The 22,416-nt window shown below is 36.4% G+C and overlaps 1 protein-coding gene across 1 annotated transcript in view; it reads right to left on the reverse strand.

The window, feature by feature from the left end:
• Adgrl3 (adhesion G protein-coupled receptor L3) overlaps nucleotides 1–22,416 on the reverse strand; it is a 722,793-nt gene that overhangs the window by 261,598 nt on the left and 438,779 nt on the right. The window contains 1 exon segment of the mRNA XM_087908936.1: nucleotides 12,078–12,878. Within this exon segment, the coding sequence (XP_087765062.1) occupies nucleotides 12,078–12,878 (801 nt within the window).

The following is a 22,416-nucleotide window of genomic DNA, read 5'->3' on the forward strand; positions in this document are numbered from 1 at the left end:
CATACACACGCGCACACACACTAAGGATGTAGATATGGCTCCACTGTTATGGCTGCTCTTTCAGAGAACCTGAGTTCGCTCTCCAACAACCACAGTGGGTGGGTAACAACTGTCAATAACTGCAGAGAATCTGGCAACATCCTTTGCCTCCAAGTGTACCTGCACGCATATGGGCATGTGTCCACTTGTACATATACCCACACAGATTTAAAAATATGAATCTTAAAAAAACATGTATGGTATTAGAGTCTCATAAATAAAACAGAATGTTTAATTCACTTGGGTCAGGCTCAACAGATGTTTCTGTTTTCTCGGAGAAAAATGAGACTACTAAAGCTGGACCAGAGTTTATGCATCATCCTGATTGAGGTGGCCGGCTCTCGGGATCTGCGCATCCACTGAGATCCCCCCCCTGGCAAGGAAAAGTGCCACTCACGCAGCTTCTGAGGAGGCAGAATAAATTAGCACCGCCAGAAGGAGTGGTGGGTCTCAAGGCAGCAACACAACAGCTTAGAACAGGGTTTTACCGGCCCATGCTTAGGGAAATCAGTGAAACGGCTGGAAGAAAGTATCCGTCATGTGTGACATATTATATGTTAGTACACCTGCAAAGATTAGCAGCCGAAATGAAAAATTCAGATTGTACTTAATTCCATTTTTCAGAATGAAATATACCTTTCCCTGTAAATATGGAGATGTGAGGATTTACCTGCGGTAAGCATGGAGCCCCACTGCTTACATTACAAAATACCTCCGACTACAGTAACAGCTCCAATTTGTCTTTCCGCCCACCCGTTACAACATCCTTCAAACACGCGAACAGAGCACGATCCTTTGCCGAGCTCTGCGTGACTGCCGAGGCTCAGAGCGCTTCTCACTGTGCCGGTTTCCCCCATCCATTCAAGGTGAGGATAAATGGCACCCTGCTTTGCCAGGACAAGCTCACAAAGGGACATGTCTACCCTGGATCAGGCTGCTGCTCTCCTCGCTGACAACGGCCCAGACTGTAATTCCGTGAGAACACAAAGCGGGGCCATTTAATGAAACAAAGTGATGGAGTTCCTTGTCAGAGCTGCCTGAGCCCACAGAGGCGGCAGCATACACAGGGCTCTGCAGACTACTGATGAACTCAGACAACTACTCACGCCAAGGCAGAAGCGCTACTTAAGTGTTAGGAACCTACAACTGGGCTTCTTTATCTAACGCAGAACCTCCTTTAAAAATATTGTTCTCAGGGCTCTCCTGAAGCAATGAATTCATGTTTTAGGACTCTGATAAGACACATTGCAGGGAACAGGTAGAGAATCGGGATTTTAACATGTTCCCAGAGTGATATACATATCCTTCTTGTAGTGAGTTGGTAAATTGGAGGTTGCCAACCACATACAAAGACAATAATCAAAAATAGTCACAGAATCCGGGTGGTGGTGGTTCACAAACTTAATCCTAGCACTTGGGAAGCAGAAACAGGCGGATTTCTGTGAGTTCGGGATCAGTCTGGTCTAAAAGAGCTACTTCCAGAGCAGGCTCCAAAGCTACGGAGAAACCTTGACTCGAGAAACAAAACTACAAACAAACTAAAAAAAAAAAAGTCATAGAAAAAAGAAAATGCCAAAATGTAATGGCATTATTATACCCTATTTCTTTGTTAATCTACTAAGGATTGTGTCCTATATAGGAATATTAAGAATTTTCAGCTTCTTGTTGAAAATAGATACTAGGATCTTCACTCACAAGTTCTGATTCAATCTAGGGTGCAATCCGACAGTTTCAATTTGTACCACATCTCCAGTGCATAATCTGAGCTCCATCTGACTACGGGATGACATATATGTACTCTGCATGCATGCACACACATACTGTTATTGTACAAAACATATGAAAAGGTATTTCTATTTTGCCAACACACTTAAAATAGTTTCTTCAATAAAAGTGTTTGCTTAGCCAGGTGGTGATGGCGCACACCTTTAATCCCAGCACTCAGGAGGCAGAGGCAGGTGAATCGCTGTGAGTTTGAGGCCAGCCTGGTCTACAAAGCGAGTTCCAGCACAGGCTCCAAAGCTACAGAGAGAAACCCTGTCTTTAAAAACAAAACAAAACAAAAGCAAAAAAGTGTTTTCTTTCCAAATGATTAAACAAAATTGCAATCTAAAACCCTAGTAGTTCTCTACAAATGGTTTTTGATATGAACATGACTTTGCCTGCCAGCATTGGTTCCTTCATTAAAAACACTCATTGAATTGCTTTCAATGAACATACTAGTTCCTGGGAAGAGCTAGACTACAAAAGAGGTGATAATTATACCGTTCTATGAGAAAATGAATGCCCTATCCTAGCAATTTTAGTATTAAACTAAAAGTACAAAGTTTAATTTCATAATGATTATAATAGTTGGCCTTCATTTCATTCAAATTCAACAAAAGTATATTTATACTTAAGATTTTGTTTTTATCTTTTTCCTCTTTTCTGTCCTCAAAATGAAATCAAATGCAAGCCATTGTGGTTTGAGATTTTCACTATACTAAGTACTAGAAAAGTATTTCTGCTTTGCCAGTAAGATATGTAAATTATTTCAATATACGTTTTCTGTGGGAGTAGACTCAAGAACATGCTATGTGCTACTCCAGGACTCTCTAATCAAGAGATGGAAACAGACTCTAGCTAGCATGCTGAGACTTTTAAAACTAGAATAGACTCTCTTCATCAAAATTTTATTTTTTTGGCTTTAGTTTTCAATGGTCAACTTCTCTCCAAAAATAGTAAATGAAAAATACCAGAAATAATTCATGACTTGTAGTCCAAACCACTTTTTTTTCCTGGGATGAAAAACATCCCAGTTCTTCTACAGATCCGCACTGTACTTCTCCCCACTTGCCCAATTTACCAGGTCAGTTAATATGACATCATAGTACTATGTCTGTGAGACAGGTAATGTCGTCAAACCCCAGACTGTATTAATGTATGCTGTGAGACAATGGTCTTGTACCCTGTAAAGATTTGCTACTTGTATTGGTTTAATAAAACATTGATTGGCCAGTATCTAGGCAGGAATTATAGATGGGGCGATCAGGCAGGAGGTATAGGCAGGGCAACAAGAATAGGAAAATTCTGGGAAATGGAAAGGCTCAATCTGTAGTCATCACTAAGACACAGAGGAAGTAAGATGAGAATGCCTCACTGATAAGAGTTACCAAGCCACGTGGCTAACACAGACAAGAATTATGCGTTAATGTAAGATATAGGAGTTAATGAGAAGCCTGAACTAATAGGCCAAACAGTTTATAATTAATATAAGCTTCTTTGTGTTTCATTGGTACTGATTAACTGCAGGACAGAGCGGGACAGAAACCTCTGTCAACAAAAGTATATTTTTTATTATTTGTTATCAATTTCCGACTGTGCCCAAATCAGAAATTAAATATCATCACCAGTGTGAAGGCATAGGGAAGACACAGTTCATGTAGAATTTGATGATATTTGTGAATTCTTCTTCTACTTAGGTTGTTTGAATATAGTCATCATGAATGAGAAGAGTACTTCACAGTTCTTCTATCCTAAACTGAAATAAGAAAACATCAAAAATACGGCAAGGCCCTCTCTTGCACAACTATTTCCTCAATAATATTTTGTCATTTTTCATTTGTTCGTTCAAATCCCAAGAGGGACCTTGTGATTCCTAAGATGCTTTACCCTATCATCGTTTTTATAGTCTTCCATTTTCATCAAATGTAATATTAAAACATGGAATTTTAAACAGTCTTCTTTGGTTTTATGCATTCCATTCCTTGCTGAGACTCTTTTTCCATAATAAATAAACTAAGAGATGTATATTCTTTTATCTCATTAATATGCTCTTTGGTTAAGAAGTCTCAGCAGATCATTTTGAAAGGGAAAAAAATTCTCCTATGTAACTACAGCTAAATTGTTTTCAGAAATAGTTTACATACTTCACATTAAATTATAAATGAATAAACATTCCTCACATTGTCCTTAATCGTTTTATTAACCTTAGTTGTTCAGTTAAATGAGCCTGGGAAAGTAATTTTTAACAAGGAAAAATACATGGTAAATCATTACTTCCTTGTAAGGAAATACACCTCATTCATTTACTGTCCATTTGATCAACAAAGGAAAAATAAGTTTTTTATCTTCATATTTCTATCTTCCTTGTTCTTTTTGCATTCCTCTATTATATTTTTTATCACTTTGCCAATTTTGTTCAAAGATAATGAGCATGAAAGTATAGTTAGCAATGCATCTGAATTCAGAAAATGGATATAACATGGTAAGTAGGTTTAAATCTAATAAAGATCTAGTCCTCAAATCTCTAAAGTCCTTCAAATTGCTCAGAATCTCTGCAAAGTTTCCAACTAATCCTTCTAATCCTTCAATAATTAAATCTGCTTCTTCAAGTATTTCCAAGAAGCTACCACATCACTGTACTCCATTTCAGTATCCACACTATCATATTCTTTTAGGCTGTGTGCCACGGGTAATTTTTGAGATGTAAATATAAAAGCATCACATCTTTATGATTCCAACTGAGGAATCTTTGAAATTTACATCTACATTTAATGTAGATGTAATACTCTGATTTACATGGGACTGATAATTCTCCAGTGTTTCTAAGGTATGTGAGATCTAGAAGTTAGCCAGGTCTGGAGAGTGTTCGAAAATAGCAGACATGTTTGCTTGTTTGCTTGTCTTCATTCTACTATAGCTTTGGCATATTCTTGCACTGGCTACTTCTCCTTATTTATTTTGACTTAACTCTTCATATGTATATTCTGTCTGTCTTCCCTTGCATTAGTTATGACTTCTCATTCTTCTAAAGCGTGGATGGAGGCAACATGATGAAACTGAACATCAGAATGACCAGATTGACAAAAACGGCATACACAGCTAACTATTTTCTTGCATTTACACGTTACTACGATTTTTCTAGGTAAGATTATTTTTAAAAGATTGAGTTTTACAGCTAAAACGTTTAGTTGATGAAACACTTTACAGAAAAGGTAAAAGAGAGTTTTGGTTTGTATCTTCAGCAATATTTATAGATAGACAGTATTTGTAAATTTATCCCGTTGCATAAAGAGCATGAAGAGATACAGGACTCTTCCAAAGTAAATAGAAAGAAATATTCTCTATTTGTTTTCAGAGAGATTTGATAACAGGTCTCACTCTATAGAACCAGACAATATTTCAGATTTTATCTATCTACCATTTATGTATCTTGAGTTATGTTATTTATCAAAATTATTGGAGACTTTAGATTTCTAGTGGAAAAACAGTTACTAAGAAAGAAGTAGATCTACACTTTAAAAATTATGCTTGCAAGCTCTTATCTAAGGTTTTTGGCTACAACTTCAAATATTTAAAATCGGACATTAAGCATGTATCATCAGACATAGCAATTTTAGCAGCTCATATGTAATGTAGCAGAGTCTGCTTTATCTGTGCTGGTATGGCCAGAAGGATGAGATTAAGGGCACACCCTCCCCCATCTTCCTATTCAGCAATCACACCCTTGCTACTGTTGCCAAACATCACAGGAGGACTCATATGGAGCTGCAAAAATCACTTCAGTTCCACCTGTCTGCCCTCTGGTGGACATGCTAATGAGCAACGCAACAGCTCCAGAAGACACAGCTGGAGTGTGCATGAGAACACTAGTTCGGAAAGAACTCGTCTTTGTTATGTCCCTGAAGGTTCAGTGTAGAAATAATTTTTATCATCTTCTCAAAGGTATTCATTTATTGGAGACTTCACTTTGTAGGAAGGAAAGGAATCCTGCATCAATGATTCATTTTGTCAGCAGTACCTCTACTAGGAAGGTCATTGAGACGTCAGATTCGTAAGAAACACAGGCTGTGCGCAGCTGTAGAGAGTGAGGCATGGCTTTGCTTTTTAACCAAACTATAGTTTTTATATTCAGAGTCCGAAATGCAGATGGTGTCATTCTCCAAAGTTTAACCCCTAGTGGTAAGGGAAAAAAAATACAGGAAAGGTAAAATCTTGTGGGAGAGAAATCGGCTGACACAGACGAGGAAAATTTTATTAAGTTTTCTCTGTACTTCCTGGGAATGCAGCAACAGCCACGTCAATCAGCAACAGCTGTCACTACAGGCGATGAAGAAGCATGGGAAGAAGGGGAGGGAGTTCTCCCACACAGCGAACCAGCTGATGAGCAAAATCTCCAGCTGGGGCTGAGATTAGCAACAAGTTGTGGAGTGTTTTTCTTTTCTGCAGATTTCGCTCGGCTGCAACGATGGAGGTGAAGCCATCTTTGGAGACGGCATGGCATCTCAAAGGGAACCGAGAACCTGACCCTACGAGGACGAGTCTGGTGTAGGAAGCCAGTGCTTTCACACTCTATTTCCTGTCTCCAGCACACTCCATATAAGTAAGCTATTCAGCTAGCAGATTCAGCTGCCTATCCAACATGTGGCACTTTCAGAATGTTCAGGATGCTCTGCCCGGCACTCACAGTACTCAGCTGTCAGAGGAAAGGGCTCAGATATATGATGGGAAAATTACATTTTAACGAGGTGTCATGTGTGTTTAAAGTTCTTATTCATCACTACATAGCCAGAGCTTTTGCGGGAGACACAAATGCACTAATTAGCATATTGTAAGGACAGAAGGTTCACCTAACAATCTGCATTGTTCAATGGCTGTGCTCAGACTTTGTGTTGTTGCCTTAGACCTTGCTCTCTTCAGCATAAAGAAGAGATGCTCATTTCCATAATCTCAATGGCTGCCTGAGAAACTGTGGGTTGTGTTTGGAAAGAGGAACAGGCTTGTAGCACCTGTCTTCAGCGTTCTTTCCCTAGGACTTCCCGTCTCACCTGTTTGTCACCCCTTCCCAACAGCGAACTTTTGTATCTTAGACACCGGAAGTTAGAGCCCTTTTCAGGCTAGGCATCTCTATTTGTGTAACTAGCTTGATTTTACTTCTGAAGGAAATGTTGGGGAATATTTGTATATCTGACAAGGGATATCTAGATTTTTATTTGAATAGCTTAGAAGTAAATGGTGAGAGTTAACGGAAACATCTCACCAATCAAGCCACTGCAGTAATAAATAGTGATTTTAGCACCAAGTGGTTTGGAAGGAAAAGCAGCTAAGAGAGAAAGCGATGACTAAAGCCAGTGAGATGGCTGGTGCCCAAAGACAGTTCTGTCAGGACATTCCATATAGGCTTAGAAATATGACTCCCATATCAGAATAACTCAAACCATCTACGAAATAATCAAGTGTTCCTAGGAGAAGGCTAATGAACAAAGTTGACAACAGGTGACTGACGTAATGATGACGTTTGATATGAGATGATATAGACAATCAAAACAATATATTTTGAAGAAAATTCTAGACTTAATAGTTACAGGCCTGGGACTCTGCCCAACCCAACAAACAAGTCCTTCACAATCAGTTTAAACTCTACCGTGACAGCTGAAAATTGTTTCTTTTATAGGTTACCCAACAATGAGTTTCTTGTTTTCACACAAAATGCATTTTCAGTAGAGGGCAATCACCAGCCCACATTAAATATAAGACAGCTTTCATTTTCTTTCAGTTGAAGGAGTCTCTGCAACCTGTTAACTGGAAATTTTTCCTAATAAAAAATTCTTTAAACAAGTGAATACTTTCTGCGGTATTGTAAGACCACTGACTTTAATTTCTCTCAATTGCTCTTGCAAGAAAGTATATTAGGTGTTAATTTGCTTTAACACTTCTCTTTTACATGAGCTAAACTTATTTGTAAATTGTTTACTTATTTATTTATTAAATGTGTATGGGTATTTTGTCTATATGTGTGTCTGTACAGCACATGCATGGCTGGCACCCACAGACTAGAGAAGAAGCCAGATGCCTTGAAAAGGGAGTTCCAGAGAGTTGGTACTGGCCTTGTGCATGCTGAGAATCAAAACTAGGTCCTCGGGAAGAACAGTCAGGGTTCCTAACTGCTGAGCCACCTCTCCAGTCTCTAAATTCCTTTTGCACTAAGAAAACTGACAACACATGACGAATAAGTGGAGGTGGGACTGGGGAGGATGTCAGGATTTCATAAAACTTCCAGGTAATAGAGGCTTTGGCAAATACTGGGAGGACCAGCCAGGGAGTGCATGAGTAATATCTTCTTCTCACAGAAGACTGAACAAGCAAGTATAGACAATTTGATTCACTCATGCATTTCTGAAATCATTCAGCAAATCATTATGGAACATCTCTGTTTATCAGTCAACAAAGACTATAGACAAAAATGACTAAACAATATCAATGAGCATATCTCACTGAGAATCCAAGTGCTATTAACATGCCTCCAAAAAGGGTTTTTTTTGTTTTTGGAGATTATACACACTGAATTCCTTAATGTGAAACATATCACATTATTAATATTTCTAAAGAAATGGTTTTCTGATATAATTGAATGCTTAATATGAATATTAAATAGCAGCATCAGTGCATGTTTCTAGCTATCTTCACACTAATTTCATGCTGAAAAACCACACGAAGGCTGACAATTTTGTATTTGATAAATGCCTAATAAACGAGGAAAGGTTAACGTTCTGAAACTAATGTTTTCTGAGAAAAAACAGAAACAAACATTAAACTTCTAAGCTTTTCTAAGAAGAATAAACCCTAAATATCTTCCCAAGAGATCTTCACTTATAGTCTAAATTGAGCATTTGAATTAAAATTTTATATGAGTTGATTAAAACTAATTTCTTTACATACATATTGCTGAAAACAATCTGTTTCACAGAGCTTTTCCTTTGGAAAAGAAAGCAAACATAGATGTTGTGTGAGGGGACTAAACAGAGTCTTCACACTCTGTGCTGGAGAATTAATTTACTGCTGGGCGACGAGGAAAGGATTAGAATTGGAAAAATGGCTTCAACACATCGTAGAATAGTTCTGAGGAGGAAAGATGGCCCTGACACTACTCCTAAAACTGCCTCATAAACTAAACACAACACAAAAGCAGTGGCCACAGAGACGAACATCTTTCTATTGCAAGTACATAATATGGGTAATAGTTGCCCTGCAGCAATCTGAGTAGGATTCTTAATGTATAAAATAAACATCATCTAATTAAAGTTTAACAATAAATCGCGATAGACATGATTTTCCTATTCCACAGTTGTCAAAACCAAGACTGAAACTACGGATAATCAGACCAGAAGCCAGGGTAGAATTCAAAGCCAGGTCCTTAGACTCTCAGGTTCAGGTTCAAAGGCAGATGCTGCTTATTGGAAAGCATAGTTGAAGCCCTTTCTATATATCCAAGAGACATATGTTTGTCCTTTATCTTCTCAGAGTAAGTCTTGTGTGATACAGAATAGTTTCATACAGCAAAAATAAAACAAAAGTAACCCTTTCCATGAAAACTTGAGTGTTCTACCTTTTGTTAACAAAACATAACTTAAATTAGAGAAAAATTCTCAGTTGAATACCTGCAGACAGCAAATACATTTTGCCTTTGTTCTTTCTCCTTTTCTATTTCTTCCTTCCTTCCTCCCTCCCTCCTTCTGTCCCTCCTTTCCTTTCATTTTTTTGCCCAAAATTATTTTCTTTAAATTGAGATTTTTGTATCCAGACATAAGAAGACCCATAACAAAATGGCAGTACGAATTCACAACAGGCAGCTGCTTTGAAAAACACCAGTGTAATTTACTCTGAAAAATACCCAGCTAAATCTGTTTTTGTGGAATAAGATGAACAGCTCCTATTAATGCTAATTGAAATCTTCATATCCACACATACCATGCATAAAATTTACTTCTACAGTTATTCTTTCCACCTCTAAATTGCAGTAGGTCCAGTGCCAGAGTACTAGCTTTTTAATTTGAGCATCCATGCATGCAAATTGATACTTTTTTGGTGATTATGTTGACAAATTTAATACAGGTGAAATTCCACTGTTTGTAAAATGGACAAAGTTTTACGTGTGAACATTCAAAAACAATTAAAACCAAATCTCTCTTCTTGAGTTCAATTAAAATGAAATTTATAATTTCTTAATATTTTTCTCTTCAAAAAAAGCATCTTAATGAATATGGCACTAATATATGCCATCAAGATGTCCCATAAACAAAGAAATAATTTTAAATGAGAAGTAATTTTTCTTATATAAACAATTAATGCAATTCTTGTCTTTATATAAATATATGTATATTTCTGTTTATATATGTGGAAAGATTATATACATACATGTATACAGTTTTGGGGTGCATACCAGACATATTTTGGGCAAGTGTCTAAATATGTTGAAATGAAGGTACAACATTCTTCGAGGTTAATTTATAAAGTCTGGATGAAGAATTGTGCTAACTGGGTGATGGTGGAACATGCCTTTAATACCGGCACTTGGGAGGCAGATCTCAGTGAGTTTGAGGCCCATCTACAAAGCAAGTTCCAGGACAGCCAGAACTGCGTCTCAAAGAAACCCTTCTCAAAAAAAATGTAAATATAATTGTGTTTGTTTATCAAATTCAAAGTTACTATGCAAATTACTATGAATACTAGTAAATTTTAGACTTTTATTCAGATAAAAATAGGACAAAATCTATTAGTTCAATGAAACTTGCTTGCACTACAAAGCAAGAATACAGTATTTTTCCACTAGGAATTACTTCATGCCACAGTGGAGTAAAGCAAAAGCTTTCATATTAGTCATAAACAGTGATATCCCAGAAAAATACAAATTTAAGAAGGTCAGATCTGTGAGATTCAGACCCCACAATTCTCCAAATTATTGATTGTTTCTGGGTTCTCAGCTGAGAAGGGCAGAGTCTAAGAACCTTACCAGCATGTCATATAGCTGGTAATGTCGTTTCAGAAAGTTATCATTTATCTTTGCAAGAGATGCTAGAACTTGTTACTAGAGATGCTGCAGCCAGAGACTTTTCATTGTAGAAAAGTTAATTCGACATAACATCAGCATTGCTAATTGTGGAAAGACATGACATCACTGATTGAAGATCTTTAAGGATTAGAAAAGATGCTACCAAATTTGTCAGTTTCTTCGAGGAAGAGGTGGAAAGCCATTATACATTTGTACATTTAAAATAAGCCAGTTGTACCCTATTTCTATAAAACACTATATTAAAGTCTGCGAAGAAATAGTGATCAGACATGCACATGATACAAAGGTGAGTGGAGCTAGCTCATCAGACATAAAGAATCTAGTTCTCTATGAGTACTGTGTGTAATGGGTTAAATTAGACAATAAAATAGCATGCCCACAAGGGTATGGCACATAATTCAGAAAATGGGAAATAGTAACAACTAAACTCTTTTAATTACTGGCCTGAACTCTCAGCAATCCTCCTGTTTCAGCCTCATAAATGCTGAGATTATAGACATGAGCCACCATGCCTACTAAAAATATAATAATGAAAATGAAAATCATTAAAGATTTTTACAATCATCTTTCTATGATATTAAAAGACAACAGTGGGTTCTGGAAGAGGGAACCATTTAAAAAAACTTAAATTAAAGATTATCTTAAGACAGTGTTTTGAATTATTGTCATTCATTAAAACCTGTGAAATGTTGTACTTATGAGTTACTATTAGGTTTGTTGAGACACATGTTCTTTCAACTAATTCCTACTTCCCTGATGGTTGCTCTTATGCAACGTACTTTGTTGGATCATGTTGTTGGCACCCAGCACAAGAAGCATTATACCAAGTTCACTTTTGATATGTTCCAAACGGAAAAAAAAATCTCAAGAACATTCCACAATAAATATGAAAGAATAGCATATAATCTAAGCAGAAATTTTCTGTATTTCATTATGAAAGAAGTAAAGGCAAATATATCTCGAAGAAGCATAATGATGTAAGAGTCAAACTAGATAAAGGACAGAGTCCATTTCTCATAGGTCTATGTTCTTAGAAAAATAAAAAAAAAACAACCTTTCCAAAATGAGAAGCACAATTGCACAATTAATATTATTTGTTAGATACTCGGCTCAGAAGATTGCATAGGGAATTGATTAAAACTTCACAAGGCAGCTTATTGAGAACAAAGAGTAGTTTTCCTCTGAAAACTACCAAAAATCAACTTACCGGATCTACTATCCAGAGGTCCAAAGTCCAGAGAGTATTTCACAACGTGGTAGTTATTCCACACATAAAGCAGATTGTCCCTGGGGTTGTAATCCACAGCTGCTATGTACTGGTAGGAATTAGGAAAGGGTACATCCACCAGGCTATCCTTGCTTTGGTCGGTGTTGTAAATGTAGTCAATCTTATTACCAGTGGCTTCATTGTCATCATCCTCATACACAGATTTGACCACATACAGAATCCCACAGATCATAAATGCATTGGAAGCTGACCTTTTATCATACGCAGTGTCCCATGTCCCCTCAATCCGTAGGGTATAAGGGTTCAACTGACTAATGACAATTTTGCCATTGTTTTGTTCTGTTGCATAGATTACCCATAATCCATTTTCATCCACTGCCAAGTCTATGTCAGATTTGCCACCCCATCGGTATGGGGATGTGTCATGATAATTGGCGTTTGCTATAATTGCCTCTCCACTCTTTATCCTAGTCCGTAAATCAAACTTTACTATGTTCCTGGTACGTTCCTTGTTGAAGAACAGGGCACCATCATATACTACAAATCCAGTGCCATCCACTCTGTGAGGGAGCTTGTAGGTAGTTGTTGGCCTTCCAGCAATGAAGTCGTCTTTGGATGAATACTCTGTCAGGGTATCAGTTCTGTAGGGGGTCCAGGGCATATAATAAATCTTGTCAGAAGCCTGTAGAGGGTCTTTGCACCATGCCCCAGATTGGTGGTCCGATTCAAACAAGTGTTCACTCTGGTACACTCCTTTTAGCAGTCCAGGACAAAGAAAAACTGTCAGGAGGAAAAGTTATAATAACAAATATATTAATTGAATCTTTTTTTCATGTGTTTTTATTTTTATCAAACAGAACACAACTCCAACAAGCGATACCCACCACCACTTATATTGTGGCATTACTGTTTGTTATACAAAGCATTCTTCCATATTAATTTTGTATTTTTGTTTCCAAACAATTTGAGGTCACTTGTTGGAAAAAATGTTAGCCTTTTCAGAAACAGCTGTGCTTTTCTGAGTTTTACCTTTACAAACACATATTTTGATGCATGTCTGAAGTGTAGCATATGTCTATGAGTTCTATAGACATATAACCAAGTACCAAGTTCACACAAGTTCGATGAAGAACTGTATCTCATTTGAAAATAAAAATCCATGTTTCCACTCTGATGAAATTGACGATTTGATAATTATTAATCATTAATTAATTGATATTCCACATTATTATTATTTGAATAAAGGAAAAGAAAAGCTCTGCAACACAGGCCACTGAATCTTCTAGCAAAAAAAGGGGGGCAGGTGGCTCTCAAAGCTGTTGCAACACACACAGAGCATGCAACCCATTCAATTAAAGATGAATGATGGATGGATACTGGAAGGAAAAAGAGAAAGGGAGAGAAAGAAAGGAAAGGAAGAAGAAGAGAAGAAGAAAGTGAAAGGTTACAGAAAAAACCCAGGATCTAGATTTTAATCAGTTAAAAACATCCTGTTAAGTACAGTATTATTGGAACTTAAAAACATGTACCTTTTACTGTTACATGAGAAAGGCATTGAAAAAAAAAACAAGATTACTTGCTATAATTTTGCTGCTCATACTTCAGAAGGAAAATGGACAGGAATCATTCGATTTTTTTTTTGTTTAGTATAACTCACTGAAGAATATTGTCAGTTTGGTGGTAAGAAAGCTGGGCAGGGTCATCTGAAATGAAGGGACTACAAGGCAACGTTTCCCAAAGGGTGGTTCTTGAGGCGGCTGTGGCACAGCTGCACATAAGGAAATAGGGGACCTGTAGCCACATTCAGTTATGACATACGATAGTACATAAAAGCCTGGCAAAGATTATAATAGCTTAATTACATTGACAAATCTCTAAATCGGAAGTTGGATGAGTGAACATGCTGTACCATTTGGCCCCTTCCCGTGAAGTCACTTTGGATGACTGTGTCCTTCTGAACCTGCTCTGGGAAGCGTTGCTTGCTTCTATTTGCAAGGCAAACACACTGGAAAAACAACCATGCAGTCCGCTGTTAGGTTTGAGATGATTACAATATTCCTGGGTGAAAAAAAGTGGGAAGCCACAAGGAATTGGACGCTGACCTGCTTTTTAATGAATAAAGTATTATCCTTTGGTGTTAGTGATTAGGTCCTTAGTATTAACTAGAAACACAGATCCCCTGGAAAACAGTCTGGGAGGAACCTCAGCTACGCAGTAAAGGTGGCTGAAATGAAAGGACATTCCTAAGATAGTCAAAGTCTTACTTTCTAAAGAAATGAAAAGTTTTGTGGCAAAAGTTGACCGTCACATTCTGCAAAGATAGGGACCACTATAAATGTGTGATTGAAAACAATAATGATGGTATAGAACTTAGGAGTTTTCATATGGAAATTTTGCTACAAACATGAGTGACTCTGTAACTCAAAATTGTACATAACCTTATGTTATCATTAATAGTGGACTCAAGGTTACCTACTAACTGTAGGTAAGACAGCGTGCATTCAGAGTCGCTTGGCCACGGACACTAATGGCACTGAGGGTAATTAAGAAGAGTATCCTGTCCCCTTTCTGCAGTAGTTACTTAATGTAGAAGGAGAAACACAGTAGAGCTAAGGGAAATTAAGAGAGAATGAGGAACAAATCTAAAGCAATCAATTAGTTACCACACCTACTGGCTTTCTAATTGCTAGTTTCAAATAAAGCGAAATAAAGTACAGTGTTGATGATTTTATAATATTACTAGTGTGTGTTAGGTAAAAGGATCAAACCAGCACTGGTCAGTAAAACAGATTAAAGTGAAGTTGAGCAGCAGAAGTAGTCGTCAATAAATTTGCACGAAATAAGAATTAATAACAAAATTATTTAGCTACATGTTAAGCTGTTAAATAACTTAGCCTATAAATAGTATATAATTTATGAAAGGTATTTAATTACCTTTTTGTTCCACTTCTATTGGAGAGAGAGAAGTAAAGAGAGAAAGGAGAAAAGAGAATAGATTAATGGTACGGTATTGGCCAAGCACTTTTTATTCACCTTTTCCAAACTGAAAGTAAATAATTTATTGCAGTCATGCTTGCTTAATTGAACACTTTTAAAAATATTTCACCAAATAAATACTTTTAAAATAATCATACACTTTAATATACAGCATAAACATCAAAAATTACTGTAAAAGTAATATGGGGAATGCAATAACCATAGCAAGAACACCAGTTGCTACATTTGAAAAAGAGGTCAGCAAGTTTACACACTGGAATTTTCAAGCAATTTTGTTAGTTTCACTTAAAATGCTATAGCAGATACCACTAATTAATAGAATAGCTCTGTTGATTTTGCAGCTCACAGAGGTGACCTGTTCAGAAGGAATTCTTCTGCAAACCCTTTCCTAGAACCATAGACTTGGGAGAGCGCATCAGTCTTACGATGAGAAATATAACTTGTGAAGCTACAAGCAATTGGAAGACCATAGTGAATGAATGCACTTAGAATCCTTACCGAACAAACTTCTCATAAAAATCTTCAATCAGAATATTAATGTAAATAATGAGCTACTGTCTCTGGCTTTTTCTGAAGTGCTTAACTGAGTCACCATATACTCCGAACAGAAGATTATGAAATATGCTATGCATTTGGAGATCTTATTAAAACTTTTAACGGTTCTTATAAAAATTGGGAAAATGTAACATACTCACAAAGCATTAATTGGCACCTTCATTACCTTATAAGCATGTATAAATAGACATAATTTGTTTACATCTTAATGAGCAAAGGGAGGACCAATCTGAAAAAGGCAAAGACGTGGGGGAAGAAGGGCTTTATAACCTAACCATAAAAATTTACAGAGTCCAGGTGTTGGAAACCTACTACAATTTTAGTAGAAAGGGTTAAATCGATGTTTTTCACATGGAAATAAAGTAAAAGCCCCAGTGATGTTTCAAAAACAAACAATAAATGCTGCGATTATGTTATTACATTTGGGTGCAATTTCTATACTTCAGCATAAATTCTAAAATCTTTGGCTCCTTTCCAAATAAAACTTTCAAAATTCCTTTGAAAGTTTAGTATTATATATCAGAAGAAAAATGGTCTGTATATATGCATACTCACACATAGGAATATACATATTTGTCATATATATATATATGTTCATAGAAAAGTTGCATCACATTTTTAAAAAATGCTTTCTATTCATTTTACATAACAACTACAGTTCTCCCTCCCTCCCTTTCTTCCTCCCACCTCTTCCCCCCCACTGTCATCCACTCCTTAGGAAGGGTAAGGCCGCCCTCCCGTGGGAGTCAACAATGCCTGATAGAGCATGTTGAGGCAGGAGCAAGCCTCTTCCCCTTGGAACCTGGAGAGCAATAAAAGAGATATCTTGATAGAGGGAGTGATTATGGGGGTAGGGAGAAACCTGGAGCCAAGGAAACACCCAAGAATCCACAAAGATGACCCCAGCTAAGATACAGCTATAGCTATATCCTAGTTGTAGTGGGGAGAGTGCCTTAACTAGCCTACCCCTATAATCAGATGGATGATTGCCCTATTTGTCACCATAGAACCTTCGTCCAGTAACTGATGGAAGCAGATGCAGAGATCCACATCTAAGCACTAAGCCAAACTCTTGGAGTACAGCAGAACAGAGTGAGGAGGAATTATAGGAGCAAGGGGTGGAGTCAAGATCTTGATGGGGAAATCCACAGAGACAGCTGACCCAAGCTAGTGGGAGCTCATGGACTGAAAAGTTGTATCTTATTAATTTAAAAATCTAGTTTTAAACACTATTTCAGCAATTCTTTCAGAACTTCTATTACTGTATTGTCAACATCCTCACTTATTCTTTATTAAGTAACTACTAGGCTATGGGTCAGTACGGGCCCAGGGAAAGCCTTATCTAGGGGAGGTCCAGCTGAAGATGAAGGGAAGTAGTGCCAGAGTCTGCCGATTCTCAGGATGAGCTCATTCTGTTATGATAGGAATAGGGTTGTTCTGGAAGACAACCACCGTTACAACATGGGATGTGGGGGAACGAAAAACAAGATGCCCAAGAAGAATGCAGTTCCGTCTACAGGGTCTGTTTTGCAGTAATTCCAATTTGCTGAAGACTCTACTGAAACAAAAGACAGAAAGCAAAAAGCCACTGGCCAAGCTGCCCAGAATCCCGCTGCAAAGTTCTTGGGGCTCTAAGTCAAGAAAGCTTACATACTTTTGGCCACTGGGCAAATAGATATGTTTGCTAACTCAGCTTGGTTACCCTATGCCTACTGCAGATCAACAGGCCTCTATTACAGCTCATTTCAAAGCACAGAAATTACATACCCTTCAATTCAAGTTTAAAAACAAATAGCTTTATTTAAAGATGCTTTTCAAGTTTAGACTAAAAACAAAAATGCATTCAATCTGGCAACGAGAGGAAGTACAACTGACAATTTAAAATTGATTTAATTGAGAACTTCAAAGTTTGAACTTGACGCTCATTACAATAAAGACCAAGCTGGGGAATGGGAAGTTGACATTTTTCAACTAATGGTCTAAGAAAGATTTCCACCGAAATGGTCCCTTGATTTTTTTTCTTCCCATACCACTTTGAAAATTACTTGTGAAACATTTGTATTCTAAAACACCAGAACTATATTCTTCATTCACATAAAAAAATATTCCTTAGAAGAAATAGTTTGTGTTTGTTAGTGATAGTTAAGTTATTTCAAGGATTTATTTTTATTTATTTATTCATTTGTGTGAGTGTGTGTGTGTGTGTCCACCTGTCCATCCGTCCATCTCTTTGCATGTATATAAAGGCCATTGGAGCACCAGGAGCTGGAGTTCCAGATGTTAATGAGCTGCCTCATATGGGGGCTGGGAATCTAATGGGGTCCTCTGAAAGAGGATTAAGCTCTACTAACTGTGAGGTTTCTCTCCAGCTCCATGATAAGTCTCCTCCACACATGCAAAAATAGATTTCTTTTTAAATTAGAATACTAGGGTGTATTTTTAAAATTGGCAAAAATATGCATCCATTATATTGCTTCAGTTTTTATTTTTCAAAGACATTTGACTACTTTTACCCCAACTCTCCATTGGTAAAATTTTGATTTTAACCTTTTGGTATTATTCTAATTTCTTGGAATTTGGAATGCCCTGTAGAGTAAGTCACTCTTTCTTTGCTACTTGCTGGTACTCAAAATTAAGATTGATTAGGCAGGTCTGCTTTGGAGAATAATTACTATGGTCTTGCCATGTCGTGACTGCCTGTAGCTCATTCGTCATTTATTTGTTATTTTCAAGGCTGAAGTAAAGCAGTCCTATAATTTAAGTGGAAACAAGCTCACACAAATCATATTTCCATAACAAAAACTGGCAAGATGACATAATTTGTCAGTAAAAGGCTTGGTAACATTTAGCATTGGCCAGCCTTAGCTTGATTCTGGATCTGATACTAGAAACCAACCTACCCTGAAAAAGCAAATAAAATGGAGTCAAGAAACAAGCATACAACTATGTACTGTGGAAACACACAGTTCATGGCATATAACAAATATCTAATGAATAGATCGTGAATTGAGTACATAATAAAAATGATGGTACTTTTGTGTTTTGGTATTAGGAACATACTGGAGAAATAAGTGAGCCCGGTAAATCCATAAAATCTATTTCACTGTCTATGTAAGATCTTTCAATATTTTAATGCATGTGGAGGGAAATAAAAGCATGAACAAGTGGCATCTCCAGCTTGCTCTATGTAAAACTGTAAAGGAACAAAACAAAAGGAAGTGGCCAATCCTGCATGTTGTACTGCTAGGAAAATTACTTCACTTACATAAAACAACCTGCAATATAGCAATCTAAAAATGCAGTGTTTCCTTCTCTCTTATGTGTAATGACATCATAAATAAATGAGTTGTATGATGACAACTGTGGCTTATCCTTCTTCAGAATCTCCTGCCTTTTGAATGGTCCAATATCCTGAATTCTGACATGATAGCTGTCATTTCTCATTTCCAAATCTCTTTGAAAATAATTCTCTGCCTTTTCTCTCTTCACTTTTAATCCTGAAAGTATTTTTATTGTCCATTCAGTCTCAGTAAATATGTATATATATTTCCTTAAAGTGATTTTATTGTTGTCCTTCATCAAGCATAATGTCATAAGCTATATCCTGTGGTTTCAGTAAATGACAGATTCAAATAAAGGATAACTTCATTCTATATATAAGGAAGACATTGGAGAAGAACCAACTAGTATATTTATCTTTCAACTGTCAATGGTTCATTACTAAGCATTTTTTTTTAGAAATAATGAGATATTATCAGTTCAAATTTCTGTATTATATGAAAATACTTTTGAATTGCAATCTTTAACAAGAAAAGGTATGGATTAGAGAGTATGCACAGATATTGCCAAACTTCATCACATTGCTTTGCAAATAGCAGAGAAACAAATCTTTTGTTTGCCAAAAACTGTTAGTTCCATAACTGAAATCTATGCAATCATATCTAATTCTAATCTTAAATTTTATTTTCTAAAAGTGTAAGTTATAGCGTAACCTGTTCCTTCTGCAAGGTAAAGATTCAAATGTTATAGTCCCATAATGCCTCTAAATTTTTGTAATATGCAAATAAAATATATAGGGATTATAATATAGTTATAGATTATGAAATATTTTATAAGTCAAATATTTTCACTGAAGTACAGCAGTATTTTAAGCAGAACTACTTTCCTTGTTATCTTTCAATGATACTTTCAAAGAAAGGTATTCCATGACACTCTTTTCTGAGCTATTTTCCCAGAGATTAGAGATTTATAATGCCTCTCAAGGGAATAAGGGGAAGGGGATGGTTCATAAGTTCTTGGACAAGAAAAGTAGGGTTTGTCTTTTTATTAGAAAGAAACCTTTATTTCATATCTCCCATGTATATTCATTTCTTTGTTTGTTTGTTTATTTTGAGGCATATGAATGTCTCTTCCATTTCCAAGGGAAAATAAAATCTCTTCGGTAAATAGAAATAAGATCTGTGGAGTTCATTAAATTTTTTGGTGTATTGCATATCAAAAATTCTGACAGGCATCTGTCTCTTTCAGTAAACAAAGTGCTAATCCTTTATTTAATGAGATACAGGAATAATCTCAACAGCTAAGCTTCTAAATTATGTTTTTCAAATAATACCCATGCATCAGTGAATAAAAGTGCCATTCAAGCACCTTGTATTACAATGGCTTTATATAATGTGTTTCCAAAATTAACACCTCCTAATGAATTTCATCTTGGAGTGTGGAGACTGAAAACGTCAATAATTCATAAAATGCTTGCACTCGTCACATTCTAATTCAAACACTTAAACATAGTATCTATAGATGCTGCACACACAGAGATGGCCCTTTATTTCGTACTAACATTCTATTTCACTGATGGATCAGTAAAGCCTTTCAAACTGTTAATCTGTTTAAAGAAAATGGCTATTAGCAGACTCTTTTGAGAATCTATTTGTAATAGCTCCGATGTAAGTAACAATTTTTCAAAGTTATTATTGGTAGCACTTAAAATCAATACTACATTGAGTAAACCAAGGATGTGCCCTTGTTGTAATGATTTGTCAGCACTGTTTGATATCCATGTGGTATTTACAACTACTAAATAAAGAATAAAGGCGGTCACTTCAGTGTACAAGACTACCTGTAGATTATTTTATGCAGCATGCGTTTCTCTCTGATATGATAGGTAACAACAATGTTGACAATGTCAAGACTTCTGACTTTCAGAGCTCTTGTTAACTTCTTTGTGGTGTGAATAACTGTTACCACTCATAATGTTTTCTGAGGAATTAATTCTGGTGTTCTTTTGAAACCATTTGGGAAACTGAGAAGCCATAAGTGGAAGAGTTAAGATTCAGACTCCTCACAATTGTTGTCCATATCCACCATGGCAGCTATTGAAGGATCATATGCTCACAAAACCTTGAACATCTATTAATGTTAGGGCAAGCGGATTTCTACCTTTGGGAAATTTACAGTCCAATGGGCAAGTTTCAGGATGTTCATTCACTGATGGTAAGTTACTCATAAATGTTTTCCAAGGAGCTTGGGTAAAGGTATTTGAAACAGACCCACACAAAAGTGAATGAGAAGGGGGAAATTAAAAAAGGATTCTGTAAGGAAAAAAAACTAATAATAACAACAAAAATCAACACTTGGGGAGCTACCCTAAGAATATGGAGGAGGTAAAACACATTTAGTTTTTAAAGGAACTCATACCTCATTAAATGTGGGACTGGCTTCACTAGACAAAAAACAAAACACGATTTGCATGTGATAATTATAAGGTTAATCATCAAAATATTACTATGTATATGTTTTCTATAGCCAAAACAAGCATTAATGTGGATTTCACATGGTTTAGTAGAAAATATAATATGAATATGAATTTTAAATCACTCATTCATTTTAATATATGTATTGCAAGTGTAAGTGTAAGTATGAAGAAATGAACATATGAAAAGGGTATGAAAAAAAAAGAAAAGGGTATGAATAGACACTATGTTTGTGTCTATGTACCTAATGTATGCCTGGTAGAACTGGAATTTCAGACAGGTTTTGGCAGCCATGTGGGTACCTGGAAGTAAATGTGTACCCTGCAAGAGCTGCAAATGCTCCTTAGCTACTGAGTCCTTTCTCCAGACACTCATTTCATTTTTTATTTTTATTTATTAATTTTTAGTGTTTGATGACATATAGAGGTCAACTCAGAACGAATTCCAAATGTTTAGATATTTAGTTTAAACCACTTGCTATTCTTTCAGAAATATTTCATCACTTTTAACAGTCCAAATAAGTATTATTCAATTTAAATGCAATTTCTAATGGAGATGGGTCTTCAACAATCAATTACAGGAATTGGTAAGTGTTTCTGAGAAGAGGCAGGTGGGGTATACTTTAAGCTTTGGAGGCCACACATACACACAGTCATCTCAGCATTCACTTCCTTTGTGTTTCTTAAAGCAACGCTTAAAATAGAAAAGATATTGTTTGTTTCTAGGTAAACAAAGGAACTCATTGGATAATTTTTACTGCCATAGTGTCTTGAGTGCCACTTTGATTCATTTCACGTATATAGTCACATTTATTATTTGTCAACACTTGGCATTTGTCACTGTCTCTCTATTACTTCTGAAAATACTTAAAGGTTCCCAGAGGCAGAGAACTCAGCATCATGTGCCTAACCATGACCAGTTTCTAACCCAGTGTCCCGATCCAACTCTGGCCAATCTTGGCACCTCTATGCTTTTCAAACAATGGGAAATGCTTATAGATGTGACCTTGTAGT

Source organism: Myodes glareolus, chromosome 8 (assembly GCF_982192425.1).
Source record: "Myodes glareolus chromosome 8, mMyoGla1.1, whole genome shotgun sequence".
In the NCBI taxonomy this organism is placed as follows: domain Eukaryota; kingdom Metazoa; phylum Chordata; class Mammalia; order Rodentia; family Cricetidae; genus Myodes; species Myodes glareolus.